Here is an 18,774-nt window from a genome sequence, read left to right on the forward strand (position 1 = left end):
GGCCGATTGCTTAGGCACCTGGTCTCAGCCTGCTGTGGAGCCCGGGGGAAGCTACTCCACCTCTGTGTGTGCCGTAATGTGGAAGAGTGGAGATTAATTCTACCTCTCAGGAGTGTGTGGGCTTAGGTATGATATCCATCAAGCACTTCGTGTGCACTGCCTGAAGCTAAGCAGCCTCCCAGATGGTGGATGTTATCATCTGTGAACGATATTCTCTTTAGGGTTCCCCCGCTTGGCCAGTGGGGGGAAGGGTCAGAAGTTGGTGAGGCCAGAGAGGGTTGTGTGGTTTGGAGTGGAGTGAGAGCCCATCCTTACCTGGAGATGGATTTGACCGTGGGTCCTCCGAGGGCGAGTGGCTCCCAAGTCCTTGGTGTGTGGCCTGGGCCGTGGAGAGTCCTTTGCACAGAGAGGTGCACGTTGCAGGGAGGTGGGGTGTAGGGGACAGCGAGTGAGCATGAGGAGGCCATGGCCTAGAGAGGTCCTGGGCTTGGAGAACTAGAATCTGATGAACTGTAACAGCGTGGTTTCATGAGCAGGGATAGGGCAGCGGGCCGAGAGCAGAGGGTTGAGAGAGGGGTGGTGACAAAGAAGAGCCCTCGCTCCCCTGTATTCTCGAGAGTTGTGGTCAGAGACTGAGCTAGACACCGATCCTGGGTGGAGGCAGCTTGGTGGAGAATTTCCAAAGTAAGAGGACGGGCAGGGGAAAGGAGAACTTTCCACCGCATTTAAGATGTGAGCCTGTGTGAGGGCCAAAGAGAAGAGGGGACCCAGGGGAGGGAGACGCCTGCCAGGGGCTGGGAGGATGGGATTTTGCAGGTGCCAGCTTGAGGGCTGAAACTCAAGATTGGCTCCGCACAGGAGAACAACATGAAGTACTGGGAGAAGAACCAGTCCATCGCCATCGAGCTCTCGGACCTGGTCGTCTACTGCAAACCGACCAGCAAGACCAAGGACAACCTAGGTACCGTCTCCCATCACTCTGCCCCCCAGCCTCGGTGAAAACTCTTGATTCCATTTGAGTATGGTGTTGTGAAAACCCTTCCTACTCGTCTTACCTGTGCTAAGGGGGAACCTCCCCTTCAGTTTGTCCTCAGGGCGAGGGTGCTGGTGAAACAGGCCCTTCTGGTATCTTCGGAAGGCAAACCCTCTTAAAGGGTGGATTAGTTTTTCTGCTGCTGTAACGAGTTACTACGAACTTGGTGGCTGAAACAACATGTATTTATTCTCTCACAGTCGTGGAGGCCGAGGTCCAAAACCGGTATCACCGAGCTGAAATCAAGGTGTCAGCAGGGCCCCACTCCCTCCAGAGGAGGATCTGTTCCTTGCCTCTTGCAGCTCTGATGGTTGCTGGCATTCCTTGGCCTGTGGCCATGTCACTCCAATCTCTACCTTTGTGGTCATATTGCCTTCTCTTCTACGTCGTCAAATCCCCCTCTACCTCTCAATTATAAGGACTTTGTGGTTTCATTTAGGGCCAGATAATCTCCCCCTTTCAAGCCCTTCAGTTTAATCAATCTGCAAAGTCCCTTTGCTATATAAGGAACATAGTCACAGGTTCCAGAGACCAGGACCTAAATATCCTTGGGGGCCATTATGTGGCCTGCTGCAGAAGGATGCAAAAATGGATCTCCTACCAAATCCTCCAAAGTCGCAAGTTCTTTCATCTAATAATGGTCCTGTTCATATTTTCTTCCTCCTTTTGAGCAACTCCTGTCTCTGATCTTAGGAATCTGTAATTCCAAGGCAGAGGACCAGAGAAGCAGTACTAAACCTCAGCATTAATGGTCCCTGGGAGGCTGGTCCCTGCATACCTCCACCCGCAGGGAAAGATGTCATAGCTCTGAACCAGACGTGGCCACGCTCAGCGTGCTAAGAGCTCTCCTACCACAGCTGGATGTGAAGCAGCAGAGCTTCATCCAAGCAAAGAACTGTTTGCGTTTTCCCACATCTCCTCCCATTCATTGTCCCCTCACCCACGCAGGCATCCCCTCTCCTGTCACATCCCTTCCTGCTAGCATTCAATTCTCCCTCCACCAAGACGCTGGGTTCACTCATCTTGTGCCTGCAACACCTTTGATGAGGAAGCCAGATCCAATGTCCACACCTTCCACTCCTCAGATCTCCTCCTCCCTGCTGATCCCATCTCCCCCACCCCTTTCTGTAACTGCACTGCTTTTGTGGTTTCTTGTACAAGGCTTCTGGTAGTTCTAAACAAAAAGTAAATTACAGTAATCCTAGACTAAAAGGCTGTGGGAACACTGGGATCCCTGTTAATATCTGGGACCCCCCCCCACCCAGAGGCGAAGAGCCCAAAGCAGAACCAATTATGGCAGTATCCTCATAACCACTTGAATGTCTCATCCGGGAGAGATTCCTGGTTTCATTTTACGACCTGCACATCCTGCCAGTACATGAGGCGTTAAGAAAATGTGCGAGACACAGAATAAATGCGACTCCCTCTGTTTGTGCAGAAAACCCCGACTTCCGAGAAATCCGCTCCTTCGTGGAGACAAAGGCTGACAGCATCGTCAGACAGAAACCCAATGATCTCTTGAAATACAATCAAAAGGGCCTGACCCGCGTTTACCCCAAGGGACAGCGGGTGGACTCCTCCAACTATGACCCCTTCCGCCTCTGGCTGTGTGGCTCCCAGATGGTGGCGCTCAATTTCCAGACTCCAGGTAAAAGGGGGCTGATGGTGGCCAATAAATCTGAGATGACGGAGCATTATTCCAGGCACAGTCTGCTGGGGCCACCGGTGTGATGTGGTGGCCAGAGCGCGCAGTTTGTCTTAGGAATTGTCAGAGTTCGGCCAGCACGCTAGCGCGAGGCCCATCCCCTCGAACAGAGTGATGAAGGGGACCGCTGGGCATGCCAGGTGCTTGTGTGAGGGGCTCCGTGATGGCAAGTGACAGACGCGGAGTCAGTCCGGTTTACGAGAGAAAGGAAGTGCATCCACACACGTAATTTAAAAGTCTAGGAATTGAGCTTCAGGCAAATGGATTCAGGTGTTCAGTGGCTGTCTTTGGGTCCCCTCTCCGGGCCCATCCTTCTCTGAGGGCTTGCTGCTCAGGCTGTCTTCTGGAGATAATCATATGCTGGGAAAAGCCAACATGCACAACTTCTTTATGTAAAGGGTGGCATTAATCATGGTGCTTTGCACTTTGGTGGTTATTTAAGCCTCTTTGGAGGACCTGTTTATCAGGAGTCTCCTTTGTATTTTTGTGCCTGCATAGGATTCCACTGAGCAGAACCATAAGGTCTTCAACTGATCCCCTGCTGAGGCACGTTTAGGTTATTTCCCTTCATTTGCTATTACAGACGGCACTGCCCCCTGTAACCTTACGTGAGCCTCACTTCAGATATGGGAGCACATCTGTGGGGCAGAATTCTCAGAAGTGCAGGGTGGCTCAAACAGCTTTGATCAACTTGGCCCTGAGGAAAACCACTGAACACCTGTATCCAGGAGTGTCTGAGGGAAGACACTTAGCCACCCTGCCCTCCATGGGAACTGCAGGCAGGAGTGCAAGCAGGCGAGACGTTTACACCCTTTTTGGCAAAAGTTCACCAACTTAGTTTTAGCAAAACTTTTCAGTCTTCGATAGGTGAAAACTGATGTTACACTGTAGTCACAGCTTCCCTTACTGGTAACTTCTCTTTTTATGAGTAACATTAACCAGGTTTTCATGTACTTAAGAAGCATTTGTGTTTTCTTTTCTGCAGACTTTATTCATGCTTCTTACCCAGTTTTTCTAAGGGGGTTTAGGTATCCACAGCACACATTTATCAGATTTCTTAATAGGTTAAATTTATATAGAGATATTTACCTGTCAGTTGAGTTAAATTGATTTTTCTATAGCACATCAACTTTTATGGAAATTTTGTTCTATGTGGCAATTTTTAGCTTTGAGTACATTCTGGATTTTGTATCTTACTTGGAAAGGTGTCCCTACTCTGAGATTTTTTTAATCCCATATTTTCTTCCTGCAACACTGGTTTTTAATGGATTTTTTTAAACCCATATTTTTGAGTCTGATACCTGTTTTAACAGCTGCCTCCAATTATTTTCAGAAAAAGGTATAAATCATCCCCTACTCAGCACCTTGGGGCCCCTCTTCTTGCCTCACTTTCATCAGCAGTTATCTTTCCTCCCCAGATAAGTACCTGCAGATGAATCATGCCCTGTTTTCCCTCAATGGGCGGACTGGCTACGTCCTGCAGCCCGAGAGCATGAGGGCGGAGAAGTATGACCCCATGCCGCCCGAGTCCCAGAGGAAGATCCTGATGACTCTGACGGTCAAGGTAAGGCCCAGGCCTCCTTCCTCGTGCAGGGGGCCGGGGCTGTGCAGCGTGGGGATGGCCCAGCCCACTGCCTAGCGACACCGGTCACCTGGTTTAAACCGTCAACACCCAGACACGGTTCAGGATCTTAATTGCAGTGCCTGCCACGGTCATTGCAGGGGAAGAGGGGAGGGCATCTTCCCAGGTCCAGCTTGGTCACCTCCCCTTGTTTGAGGGGGCGAGCTATGAATCTGTCTCTGGCTGGGTTCACCAGGGTCCCTGTGAGGTCAGCGTCTGGTCAGAAAAAAGGGGGAATCAAACATGTGAGAAGTGGCTCTCTGGTCTTTGTGGAGGAGAGAGCTTGTCCCCACCGTGGCCACTTTGAGGGGTGAAAGCTTTTCTAAACTGGTCCAACTTTCAGAGAAGGTGTTGTCTCTTTGTTAGAGTTTTTGTTTTCTCCTGTTTGGGAAATGATGCAAGGTAGGGAAATGAACTGCACTTCTCATAAGATTAAGGAAGAGAAACTGAAGCATATGTATAAATAACCAAAGTTCTTAAAAATTAAAAAAAAAGGCCTGTTACAAAAAGAATTCCACATTCTCCCCCATCCTTTCCTGGGAGGGGCTGGGAAATTGACTGACTGAACTCCATCTCTGTAGGTGCCTACTTGGGCCTGGGCATATGCATTTCTGTGCACAGGTGAGGTCCACCTGTTGAGTCTCTTGGCACTGGGGCTCCCATCCCAGCTCATCCTTAGCAGCTGTGGGAATCCTCCCTGACTCTCCACCCCTATTTCCTCATCCACAAAAGGGAAGCAGTAGGGGTGTCCACTGTAGGAGGGTCTAGTACTTCACCAGTGAAGAAATGAGAACCCACCCACGTGGAACTTGTTGGCTCTGCCCAGGATGGAGCCGGGAGAGTTCCAATACTTGCTTTTGGTGTCCTAGGTTCTGGGGGCTCGTCATCTCCCCAAACCTGGACGAAGTATTGCATGTCCCTTTGTGGAGGTGGAAATATGCGGAGCCGAATATGACAACAACAAGTTCAAAACAACAGTTGTGAGTAAGTTGCTGGGTCCTTTCTTCAATTAAACTTCAGGCAAGTTGAATCACAGGTTGGGGATGCCAGTCATCGGGTATTCGGTAACGCACTGGTGTCCAGGTCCTTTCCTTCATCCCCCTTGCCTGCTATGGGCAGCTCAGGGAGGGGAAACAAAGGGCCACGTGATGAAGGAGTTGGACATGGACCCACTGCTGTGTTTCTCAGCCTGTAACTCACACTGGGAGGCCCCAGCAAGGCTGCAGCTCCCCCTCACTCTGGGGTGTCCCCGCTCTGTGCATCAGCCCTCACCTGCTTACCTACTGACTCCAGGGCTAAGAGAGGATGTGGCTGACCTGACCCAAAAGGCTGCAGCCCAACCTGGGTGATCTTAACCCACAGAGGGCAGGGAAGCCCAGAGAATGCTTGTTCTGCCATTTGAAGCCTGGAAAAACCTGAACTGGGGGCCTTTTAAGGCTTGGGACCACTGCCCCTAGTAGAAGGTAGCCCGATGAACAGCTCACGTGCTGACCAGTGAAACTGGCCTTTGTGGAGGGTGAAAGTTAACTGTTTACCTTACTCCCTGAGGCTGGTTCTCCCCTGGCAACTCCAGACCCCACTATCTCTTCAGAGCGCCTAACACACCTCCCCCATCAGACGAGGGATGTGGCTCCCATGTCTCCTTTTCTCTCGTCCAAACCTACCTGTTCCTGCACTGTTGTCCACCCCCCAATCCCAGGGGGTTGAGGTGGGAGATCTATAAGGGGTGGTGGTCGCCTCCCCCGCTGCTTACTGAGGGCCAGGCCCGCGATGCCATTGGAAAATATTTCTTAGATCCTGGCCTAGATGTGTATTTACACCGTTGCTACGGAGATTCAAAGCCAACGGATGTAGAGATGGTGTAACCAACAGGGGGCAGGACGAATGGGGCCTCTAAGTGAGCTTGGATCTCCTTCCAGATGACAACGGCCTAAACCCTGTTTGGGCTCCAACACAGGAGAAGGTGACATTTGAAATTTACGACCCAAACCTCGCGTTTCTACGCTTTGTGGTTTATGAGGAAGATATGTTCAGCGATCCCAACTTTCTCGCGCACGCCACTTTCCCCATTAAAGGAATCAAATCAGGTAAGACCCGTTTTAATGATAATGTTTGGCTTGGATTGGCATCCTTTTGGGTCTGGGCTGCTGGCTTTGATAAGAATGAAAAAAGCCTTTTTCCTGTCTTTTATTAAATCGTGGGTAGGTTGGACAGCTGACCTCGTGGGAGTTCCTGTGAGCTGGGACAGGGACCGCGGAAAGTAGCAGGATGGGATGCTGGGCTGGTCACAGTGGGGCTTCTGCATCCAAAACTGGATTATTAGTTGACGGTCTACCTGGCACTGTAGTTTGATTTCGTTTTGGAAGGTTAGAAGCTGTTGGCCTCTCCTCAGGCAGGTTCAGGGGCTGGTAAGGTGCTCCCGGGGAAGGAAGAGACCCGGAACTACAGTCTTAGGCCTGCTTTTCCCCGCGTCACCCTGGGCAAGTCACCTGGGCTGTCCGAGCATCACCTTCCTCTTCTATGAGGTTGGGATGGTTGACTCACTTCTTCTTCTTGTGATTCCTTCCCATGCTGAGCAAAACACGAAACCCCTTCATGCTTTCAGAAGGGCCCTGTATTTCTGAGAGACCCCAGTCATAGATCCTTCTAAATTCTTCATGAGGTCACTGTTCCCCTATTTTCCAAGGATCATTTTTCGAGAGCAAAAGATCACTTTCATTTCAGTGATTTGTATACAAAGATAGTCTTTTCTCTTGATGTTGTTTGGAAACCTTGGGTCCTGTTTCCTATTTAAAAAAATTTTTTTTCTAAACTTGGAACATACCAGATAGTCCCTAAATTTATATCATATACACTTAATCATTTCTACAACTAGACATGTGTGTGAGGGTGCTCCAGTTAGAAAATGCAGGTTTCCTAAATGCAGGCCCATCCCAGGGTGTTCTCGTTCAGCCAGTCTGGGTGGGCCCAGGAATCTGCACGTTTAGCCAGCTCCTCAGAGGGCACTCGGAGAAAACCGAGACCTAGGCTGCCCCTCCTATCGAGGAAACAAAGTCCTAAGCGAATGAGTAGATTAAACAGGAACTTGAGAAATATTTAACTTGTCTGATTAGAAGTACCATCTTCCTGATTTAATAACAGCAGTGAACACTCATTTGGAAGTCCAAGAGGCCTGATGTTTGCCAGCCCTCTTGGTTAACTTGCCCTCACTGGAAACTAAACCCAGCAATTTAGCCGCAGGACTTTACTCTGCAATTTGCCTCCTTTACATGAGCCCAATAAGTAAGGCTTAGGACAGATTTCTTTTTGTGGTAACTGTGCCCACTCCCCTTCCTAACCCACCTCCTGTGGACTCATCCTGCACAGAGCAGGGGCTCTGCTGTTTCCCGCTCCTTACCGGGTCCTGAGGAGGGATGTGAACCGTAGCCCCTCCCAAGGCTTAGAGAGAGGTCAGCTGAGGAACCCCCTTGACCAGCCACCTAACAGCGTCCCATCGAATCACCTAGAAAATGCTATGGCTTAGCTTGGAGAGGTTTAAACAACAAAGAACATCTCAAGGATGATACAAAATGTGACCCTTCCCCCAGCTGGGAGATGCTCCCAGTAAGACCTTCTCTCTCTGTCCCCCTGCTGGCACTACCTCGTACATCCATGTTCATGAAGGCGAGACACAGAATAACAATACCTTTGTGCATAAGGCATCGAACTGAAAATAAACTCTGCCCATTGTCATTAGAGATGCACTTAAGCTTTTAAGCCGGCTGGAGCTCGGGAAGGAAGGAAAGCAGCCTTTATTGTGCTTCGTGCCTTAAACTCTTTCTCTTTTAATCCTCACAGCCGTCCTGTGAAAGGGGTTTTATCATCTCCGCTTTTTAAATATAAGCACTTTGGGCCTAGAGATGTTAATTAACTAGGTCAAGGTCATGCACCTTTCGGACCAGAGCTGGGATTCAAACCCCATGTTCTTCCTTACTCTGCAGGCCACCCTCAGGGCCTCCCCTAATAAGCCAAAAATACTGAAGCTACGTCAAAAGATGTCCCTATTTCCCTTTCCTCTGTGATGTAACCAAAACCAGTAAGAAGAAAAACGGAACCAAACTATTTTTAGTGAAATTGGCAAACACCGTTCAGCCCTACTCCCAATGTATGTGAAGGGCTGCTCCTAAAAATGAGGCTTGGGCAGTGACAGGAGATATGTGGAACTGGAGACGTCCAGCCACAGGAGGGACAGAGCTCGCTTCTCCAACTTCGGAGGCACGCGCTGGGCCGCACCACTTCGCTCGGGGTGCACGGGCTGCCCCCCAGCACGCCACAGCACACAGCAGTTCAGCACGTTCTAACATCAATCAACACCTAGACTGACTGCTTCCGCACTGTTCATAGATCAGCTCGGTAGAGATGCAGAATCTCCACCCCATCCCAGACCTCTGGAGTCAGGATCTGCATTTTAATAAGACCCACAGGTGATCCACATCACCATAATTCCCAACACCTCTAAGGGGAAAATACGCCAGAAAACCCCTACAGCAAAATTCAAGGAGAGCAGTGTTCCCAAAATCCTCCAGGGAAAAGAGTGTGACCTGAGAGTTTTATACCCACTCACACTGTCACTGAAGTATAAAATCACAGGATGGATGTGTTCACACATGCACAGTCCAGGGATTATATGTCCCATGAGCTCATATTCAAGAATACAAAAGACAAATTTAGCCAGCCAAAATATTGATGGAAAAGTTCAGTTCAGTAAGAAGGTGGTGAGCATTGGACATTTTTAAAAAATTGTGCATTTCATTGTGTGTAATTTTATATCACAAAAGGGACACTGAACAAATACTTCTTGTTAATGAGATTCATGCTGACATAAGGAGAAGTGTACAGAGGCCTTCATCTTTCTTTGAAATATGAAGTAAAAATGACACATGATAGATTGGTGGGTGGATAAACATAAGTATAGTTTTAAGTATATAGTATATAAGTAAGTATAGTATATACTATACTATAGTATAAGTATAGTATATAGTATGTAAGTATATAAGTATATAGTATATAAGTAAAAGGTTAATGGTAAGATTTAGGTTGTGAGTGTACAAGTGTTCCTTGTCATGTTCTTTTACAGAACTAAGCCTCCCTTTGTGGGAGAATTATGGTTACAAAATGGAACACAAATATTACACACCATGTTGATGTAGAAATAATAATACAGCTTACCCAGATTAGGGGAGGAAAAGGGAGAGAAGCTATAGGGTTATGTAAGCATGCCAATTTCCTCATCATTAGCAGTGGAAAGTGAGGGATTCAATAGATATTATTTAAAGGTGATAAATCAACTGACAGACTAAAAAAGGTTCTCTAAGAGAAATAAGAATAGTCATCAAACAAGCCAAAACCTGCGGATGGAAGGCACAGAGAAACTAGCCCACATGCCCTACTTTGAGCGTTGCTTGTCCCAAACAATCAGTAGATACAGTGCAAATAAAAAGCTTTCAAGGTACAAATCTCCACTTATAAAGAAGCTACTGGGATATAATATAAAAGCATAAGGAATATGGCCAGTAATATTGTACTAACTTTGGGGACAGATGGTTACTAGAATTATTGTGGTGATCATTTCATAATGTATGCAAATATCAAATCACTATGTAATACACCTGAAACTAACATAATATTGTATGTCAACTATATTTAAATTTAAAAAACTTTCAAAGTGATACTAGGGCTATATAGTAAATCCTTAAGATATAGTGGTCAGTGGAAACTGTAAGGCACAGAATTGCTGGGCAGGGTACTATCCTTTGCGATCTTAAGGGAAACAAACATATGCATAGACTATTTTGGAAAAGATACTGTTAACAGTGGTTCCTTCTGGAATAAGGGGTTAAGAGTGGGTAGGAGTGAGACTTTCATTTCTACTGTGTATTCAGTTATACAACTTCATCAAAACAAGCAGACCAACCAACTTTGAGATGTGTTGCCTTAAACATTACTTAATGGGGAGGGGTGGGGGGGAATTCAGCCCCACCTCAACCCTCTCGTAAATAAAAAGAAACATTTAAAAGACCATCAGACACAGGTCCTAATTGTAAATTGGGAATGGCTTTTAGAGGAGAATGATCAAAGCTGCTACGAACTGCCAGGGGACAGGAAGATTTCTTCCCCTTGGAAATCTTTAAAGAGAAAACACTCCCTCGTCCTAAGCTTTGTAAAGGGCTAAGTGGAGAAAATGAATGTGGGGATTCATTACTCCTTTGAGTCTTTGGCCTCATCAGGAGTATTTAAGGAATTGAAACTACAGCTGTAGTCACTCTGAATTCAACGTGCAATGTTCTGTGGGTTTTAATTCGCTCTGAGTGAGTCATTTTCATTTCTAGATGGCATGTATTTTTAACTTCACTTCTCCGGATGGACCTGTCAGTCAAGGCTGTGTTCTGCAGCTTCTCTCCCCAACCATCAGGGTGGGACCTGTGGCTTCCAGGAAGGAAGTCAGCCCCCAGCATGGGGCACTGACTTCTCTGCTCCTTGCTCTGGGCATGTGATCCCTGGGTACTCCAAGAAAGCAAAGGTGTGACATTAACTGCCTACCTTGGTGTTGTTTTTCCACTCTGCAGGATTTAGATCTGTTCCTCTGAAGAACGGCTACAGTGAAGACATGGAGCTGGCTTCCCTCCTGGTTTTCTGTGAGATGCGGCCAGTCCTGGTGGGTGGAGACACACCAGCTGGGGTTCCCTGAGCTATGTATGTCTGCTGGTGGGGTGGAGACGACCAATGAGTATGGCTGAGGGACTTGGAACACATGGAGAATTATCTAGCCAAACATGCCACATCATAAAAGAAGGATTCCTTTTAGCTACAGATGTCCTCCGAGGTCCTAGGGTTTTCCTTCCAGTGGCCTTTCTTCTGGCAGGATGCTGTACGATTCTGTGAAGAGGTTGTGTAGTTGGAAAGGGGGAAGCTCTTTGGAAGTTCTTTGGTTTCGTTTCAGTCAGAGCCAGGCAAGACAGTGCTCTTCTAGGTAAACGCATCTTTCCTGCATGCTTTACCTCACCTGTTGGTCTTTGGTTAATCCCTTCCAAAGGTCTGCAAGCATCCAGCAAAGCTTTGTCATGGCTTGTCCTGGGGAAGGGAATTCATGGACCTCAAGTTCCCACAGCGAGCGGCACTCCTCTTGTGGTTCTGTCTGCTATTGGTGGAGCCTGGCTTCTTGTTCTTTTGGTTTGCAGCAGCCTTGAAGATACTTATTCTCTCCTTTGGTTAACCAGTTTGGGTAGGCTTGATGGAAGGGGCTTGGCCTCCTTGAATTATGAAAGAGGATGAGATAAGGTTGGTGAGGACCAAAGGTAAGAGTACAGCACTGAGGAGTGGGTAGTTCAGGTCTTGGGTTTAATGGTATGTATTGTGATTCTAAAGCTTCAGACGTGACGGCCTCTCTTATAGAGCAAACCCCACTAGGCCCCGTATGTGGCCAGTACAACCTCCCAAGGTCTTTCCACTCCCCTAAACACCACACTCAGCCTGGGCTGGGTGAATCTGTGCTCGCCCCAGTTCTCTTGGGAGAACCTGGAAAACCCAGAGGGCTGACGTGGGCTTGGTCAGTGTTGCTTACCTCGTTTTATTGCGCTTTTCAGATACTGCGTTTTTTAAACGAATTGAAGGGTTATGGCAACCCTGTGACCAGCAAGTCTGTTGGCACCGTTTTTCCAACAGCATTTGCTCTCTTCATGTCTCCATCTCACATTTTGGTAATTTGTATATTTCAAACTTTTTCATTATTACTCTGTTATGGTGATCTGTGATCAGTGATCTTGGTTGTTATTACCATGACTTGTTGAGATGATGGTTAGCATTTTTTAGCAATAAAGTATTTTTAGTTAAGGTAGATACATTGTTTTTTAGACATAGTTAATATAGTATAGTGGAAACGTGACTCTTACATGCACTGGGAAACCAAAAAATGTGTGACTCGCTTTATTGCACTATTCACTTTATTGGAATGGTCTGGAACCCAACCTGCAATATCTCCCAGGTGTGCCTGTAGAGCTGAGCACCATCCAATGGGGAAGAGAGAAGGCAAGGATGGGGATGCCTTTGAACAGCCATAGTCATCGCCCATGCAGTAAAAACTCAGAGGAGAGAACATTAGGCTTTCTGCACAGCTGTTTGCCTTCCGTTCAGTTTTGATAACCTTGATAGTTTCAAAAGTATTTTAGAAGCATCAAGGTGGAAGAGGATGCAAAAATACAAGGCACGGTAGGTGGGGGCCAAAGAACCTCAGTGACAGTTTGTTGGTATGAAATAAGCTCATGATGATGTAACTGTCTGAAAAAGATAAGGGGACTGATAATGAAGGTTTTCCATTTTGAAACAAAGTTTAAATGTTAGCACTTTGGACTCTGTCAAAGTAAATGTAATGTTTATATGAAGGTCAGTTTTCACTTGAGCCTTAAATTATGGATCCAAAAAAATGACCTTTCATGATTCTAAATGATAGAAATGCTTGACATGAAAGTTTTATATACATTCCTCCCTTTCCTGGTAGTCCTTGTTGAGCATTCGTCTACACACTGCTCTGCAAAGCTGTCGTTAAACCACCCGGAAGCATTATAAAGAATTTAAATGACTAGGTAGCACTGGCAGCAGATGCAATTGGTGTATTTAAAAGACAATGTATTTATCCAGCTTTGACTTCCTTAACGAGGGAAGCTTCTGCTGCGGAGGCCACTGAGAGAGGGTAGGGGGCAGAGGGGGCTTTGTGTGGGGTTCCTAGGGGAAAAGTTGTCTTGAGTACGTGCAGGTTTCATCTTTGCTACTGGTTCTCGAGCTTTTATTTAATTCCACATCTGTCACCTGGTTGTAAGCCATTCACAGGCACCGTCTGGCCTGTGTGCCCCACACTGTGGTGAGAGGTGTGTGTCTGGGACACCTGGGTGCCCAAGGTCAAACCGCGTTTTATTTATCACTGTATATCCTCTGTGACACCAGGCAGACACTCTGGTAAACAGCTTCCAGAAAGCCTTGTCTGAGCAAATGATTGATCCAGTGCGAGCTGAGATGGAGTTTACTCGTAAAACATTGGCTGCGATAAGAGTTTAAAGCCCCCAGAAAGCTGTCAGTAAGAACGTTGAGCCCTTTCTGGAGGCCATTTAAATGTCACAATCACTCATCAGTTCTGTTCCTCTGTTAGCTGTATATATGGTTTACAAAGGGTCTTTTTAACACCATTTTAGTACCTATGATATTTAGTTTGAGAAGTAGGAAAAGGAAGGAAGGCGGAGGTTGAAAAAATCCCATAAACCACCTGTACATAACTACTGCTAGCATTTTGATATCTTTCCTTTGCCTGATAATTTTTTGCATATATTTTCATAGTTGGATTCATATAATATGAATATGTGCCCTTTATTCACTTCACAGATGATGCTAAGCATTTTTCCATATTCTTACCATTTTCAAAGCCATTAATGCCTGTTTCATCAGGTGGAGGTCCCTAATTCACTTAGTCTTTCTCCCACTGATGGACAGTTAGGTTGTTTGCACCTTTTTACTTTATAATAATGAAGGTCTTCATATAACATTGATTAAAAATTACTTCCTGAGGCTAGCTATTTCACAATGGAATGATAGGTCAAAGAGGAAAATAAAAGACCATATATTTTTGGATACATGTCGAATTGTTCTCTGGAAGTAAATAGTTTCTTTTAAGTTGATGTATTATATGCAATCCTGCCATTAATTGAAAAGGGCCTCCTTCACTCAAATGATCTAAACTTGTGAGATTCAGAAGAATGGGGCAGGAGAAATACGGAAACTCGAATAGTCATCCTAATTATCATCGATGGGCAAGCTGGCAGTATCTGGAGGGTACGTTTGAGAAAACTGGCAGCCCCAGGATCTCTGAGTACAGATCCCGGGGTCGGCAGTGCCTACCTTCGTGCTGGGTGGGGCTAAGGTACCAGGGGTGGAGTGGCCTAGCTGGAAAGACCAGGGTCTGTGGTTCCCAGCAAGGCCCAGCCAGAGCAGATGTGTGGATTCACACATATCCTTCTGGAGAAGGGCTGTGGGGCACACTGAAGTCCTGGAGGATGAGTAGGGGGTGCTGCACTCGGGAGCTGAGCTGGTCCTGGTGTTGGAGATTGGGAAAGATTTCTTTACAGTCGGGAGACCTGGAGACAGAGAGAAAGGCCCTCCTCGTGCCTCAACAGCTAGAGTTTGACCAGTGCTGCCCCCAAACAGCAGAAACAAAGGTGCCTCCACCATGTCCCAGTGCCTTCGTGTGACTACCGCACATACAAAACCATGAGCATGCAGTGGAAAACCAGGCACGGAGCGACAAGAAGAGGAAAGACCAGGTGAATACCTGGTACAGGTGGCTGGCAGTTGAACTAGAGCTGCCGGAAGCATCTTATGAGAACCCTAACACATCAGTGCTTTATTTGGATGTACATTAAAGCTCTAAAAAAGACCTTCTGGAATTTGAAACCAAAAAAAAAAATTATCTTTTGAATTTAAAAATTCAGTGCATAAATAGATCCACATTAGTGACTCAAAACAACAATGTGGATTTGTCTCCTGGTGTGCAAGGAGAGGATTCAGAGCACCACCTAAACGAGCTCCAGAGACGGGCGTGAGCCACAGCTATCAGCGCAGACCCCAAGAGACGGGCATGAAATGCTAAGGCTGCTGCGGCTGCCACCAAGAAGCCTGTGTGCAAGCACAGGTCACTGTCCACACCTGCCCTCCCGGGAGCCTGTGCAGCCCGCCACTGCCAGGGTCCCGTGATCCAGGGACAACTTCCCCAGGAGAACACACAGCGTGCCTCAGGCTGCTGCAAGGTCACACCATCCTCTGCTGCCACAGGCTTGCCCTGCATCCGTACCCGTCCCTCCTCTGGCCTGAGGGAGCCAGAGCCCCCTAATCAGCTGCTTCTTTAACCCCATCCTGGCTGAGCAAAGAACACACGCCCTCAGGCGACCTACACGCAGAGTCCGGCCGAATCCAAAGCTGAACCCCAGGAGCTGTGCAAACAAAGAAGAGAAAGGGAAATCTCTCCCAGCAGGCTCAGGAGCAGCGGATTGAAGCTCCACAATGAACTTGACGTACCCTGCATCTGTGGAATACCTGAACAGACAACGAACCATCCCAAAATTGAGGAAGTGGACTTTGGGAGCAACTGTAGACTTGGGGTTTGCTCTCTGCATTGAAGTTGTTTCTGGGTTTATGTTTATCTTAGTATTTAGACTTTATTATCTTTGGCAAATTGGTTTATTGATGTGGTTGCTCTGTTCCGTCTTTTTAATATATATATTGTTTTCCTTTTTCTATTTTTGTCAGTGTGTATGTGTATGCTTCTTTGTGTGATTTTGTCTGTATAGCTTTGCTTTTACCATCTGTCCAAGGGTTCTGTCTTTTTTTTTTTAAGTGCTTGTTATCATTGGTGGATTTGTTTATTGGTTTGGTTGCTCTCATCTTTCTTTTCTTTATGATGTCTTAATTTTTTTATTCTTTTAATAACTTTATTTTATTTTATTATTTTTGTCTTTCTTTTTTCTTCTCCCTTTCCTTCTGAGCCATGTGGCTGACAGGGTCTTGTTGCACCAGCCGGGTGTCAGGCCTGTGCCTCTGAGGTGGGAGAGCCAAGTTCAGGACACTGGTCCACCAGAGACCTCCCAGCTCCACGTAATATCAAACAACAAAAGCTCTCCCAGCGATCTCCATCTCAACACTAAGACCCAGCTCCACTCAACGACCAGCAAGCTACAGTGCTGGACAGCCTATGCCAAACAACTAGCAAGAGAGGAACACAACCCCACCCATTAGCAGAGAGGCGGCCTAAAATCATAATAAGGTCACAGACACCCCAAAACACACTACCGGACATGGTCCTGCCCACCAGAAACACAAGATCCAGCCTCATCCACCAGAACAAACAAATGAAGAGGAAATAGGCAGTCTACCTGAAAAAGAATTCAGAGTAATGAAAGTAAAGATGATGCAAAATCTTGTGTACAGAATGCTGAAAATACAAGAAACATTTAACAAGGACCTAGAAGAACTAAAGAGAAAACAAACTGATGAACACAATAAATTTAAAATTCACCAGAAGGAATCAATAGCAGAGTAACTGAGGCAGAAGAACGGATAAGTGACCTGGAAGATAAAAGAGTGGAAATAACTATGGCAGAGCAGAATAAAGATAAAAGAATGAAAAGAATTGATGACAATTTCAGAGACCTCTGGGATAACATTAATTGCACCAACATTCGAATTATAGGGGTCCCAGAAGAAGAAGTAAAAAAGAAAGGGTCTGAGAAAATATTTGAAGAGACTATAGTTGAAAACTTCCCTAATATGGGAAAGGAAATAATCAAGTCCAGAAAGTGCAGAGGCCCATACAGGATAAATCCAAGGAGAAGCACACCAAGACACATACTAATCAAACTATCAAATAAAATACAAAGAAAAAATATTAAAAGCAGCAAGGGAAAAACAACATACAAGGGAATCCCCATAAGGTTAACGGCTCATCTTTCAGCAGAAACTCTGCAAGCCAGAAGGGAGTGGCAGGACACATTAAAGTGATGAAAGGGAAGAACCTACAACCAAGATTACTCTACCTAGCAAGGATCTCATTCAGATTCGATGGAGAAATTAAAACCTTTACAGACAAGCCAAAGCTAAGAGAATTCACCACCACCAAACCAGCTTTACAACAAATGCTCAAGAACTTCTCTAGGCAAGAAACACAAGAGAAGGAAAAGACCTTCAATAACAAACCCAAAGCAATTAAGAAAATGGTAATAGGAACATACATATCAATAACTACCTTAAATGTAAATGGATTAAATGCTCCCACCAAAAGATACAGACTGGCTGAATGGATACAAAAACAGGACCCATATATGTTCTGTCTACTAGAAACCCACTTCACACCTAGGGACACATACAGACTGAAAGTGAGGGGATGGAATAAGATATTCCATGCAAATGGAAATCAAAAGAAAGCTGGAATAGCAATTCTCATATCAGACAAAATAGACTTTAACATAAAGACTACTACAAGAGACAAAGAAGGACACTACATAATGATCAAGGGAGCAATCCAAGAAGATATAACAATTGTAAACATTTATGCAGCCAACAAAGGAGCACCTCAATACATAAGGCAAATGCTAACAGCCATAAAAGGGGAAATCGACAGTAACACAATAATAGTAGGGGACTTTAACACCCCACTTTCACCAATGGACACATCATCCAAACAGAAAATTAATAAGGAAACACACGTTTTAAATGATACATTTAAAAAGATGGACTTAATTGATATTTATAGGACATTCCATCCAAAAACAACAGAATACACTTTCTTCTCAAGTGCTCGTGGAACATTCCCCAGGATAGATCATATCTTGGGTCACAAATCAAGACTTAGTAAACTTAAGAAAATTGAAATCCTATTAAGTATCTCTTCTGACAACAATGCTATGAGACTAGATATCAATTACAGGAAAAAATCTGGAAAAAATACAAACACATGGAGGCTAAACAATACACTACTGAATAACCAAAGGATCACTGAAGAAATCAAAGAGGAAATAAAAAAAATACCTAGAAACAAATGACAATGAAAACACAACAACCCAAAACCTATGGGATGCAGCAAAAGCAGTTTTAAGAGGGAAGTTTAGAGTAATACAATCCTACCTCAAGAAATGGGAAACATCTCATATAAACAACCTAACCTTATACCTAAAGCAATTAGAGAAAGAAGAAAAACCCCCAAAGTTAGCAGAAGGAAAGAAATCATAAAGATCAGATCAGAAATAAATGAAAAAGAAGTGAAGGAAACGATAGCAAAGGTCAATAAAACTAAAAGCTGGGGCTTCCCTGGTGGCACAGTGGTTGAGAGTCCGCCTGCCGATGCAGGGGACACGGGTTTGTGCCCTGGTCTGGGAGGATCCCACATGCTGCAGAGTGGCTGGGCCCGTGAGCCATGGCCGCTGGGCCTGCGCATCCGGAGCCTGTGCTCCGCAACAGGAGAGGCCACAGCAGTGAGAGGCCCGCATACCACAAAAAAAAAAAAAAAAAGAAAGAAAAAGAAAAGGATAAAAGAAGAAGAAATTAAAAATATAGTAATGGATATAACATAGATTTGATCAGGTGAATGGGCTGATTTCTCCCGTTAGAAAAGAAGCAAAGAAATCCAGCTGTGCAATGTTTAAAAGAAATAGTCCTGAAACAAAGGTTAGAAGAAAAAAAAAAAACAGTAATGAAGAGTTACTGGGAAAAATTGGGAAGGAAAAATTAATACTGAAGTAGAATTCAAGATCAAAAGTACTAAAGAGTATTAAGAGGGACAATATGTAATGACAGAATGTCTGGTTTACAAAAGGGATGGAAGAGTCATAGATGTTTAGTTAGAAA

At 45.6% G+C, this 18,774-nt stretch overlaps 1 protein-coding gene across 1 annotated transcript in view; it reads left to right on the forward strand.

Annotated features, from left to right (window-relative positions):
• The window catches only part of PLCG2 (phospholipase C gamma 2), a 150,219-nt gene that overhangs the window by 120,129 nt on the left and 11,316 nt on the right, over positions 1-18,774 (forward strand). Inside the window, exons 26-31 of the mRNA XM_060083899.1 lie at positions 859-961; positions 2,472-2,681; positions 4,157-4,302; positions 5,229-5,343; positions 6,279-6,446; positions 10,965-11,053. Coding sequence (XP_059939882.1) covers positions 859-961; positions 2,472-2,681; positions 4,157-4,302; positions 5,229-5,343; positions 6,279-6,446; positions 10,965-11,053 — 831 coding nt within the window. The remainder of the gene's footprint in view (positions 1-858; positions 962-2,471; positions 2,682-4,156; positions 4,303-5,228; positions 5,344-6,278; positions 6,447-10,964; positions 11,054-18,774) is intronic.

The sequence above is a fragment of the Mesoplodon densirostris genome, chromosome 19 (assembly GCF_025265405.1).
Source record: "Mesoplodon densirostris isolate mMesDen1 chromosome 19, mMesDen1 primary haplotype, whole genome shotgun sequence".
NCBI classification, from domain to species: domain Eukaryota; kingdom Metazoa; phylum Chordata; class Mammalia; order Artiodactyla; family Ziphiidae; genus Mesoplodon; species Mesoplodon densirostris.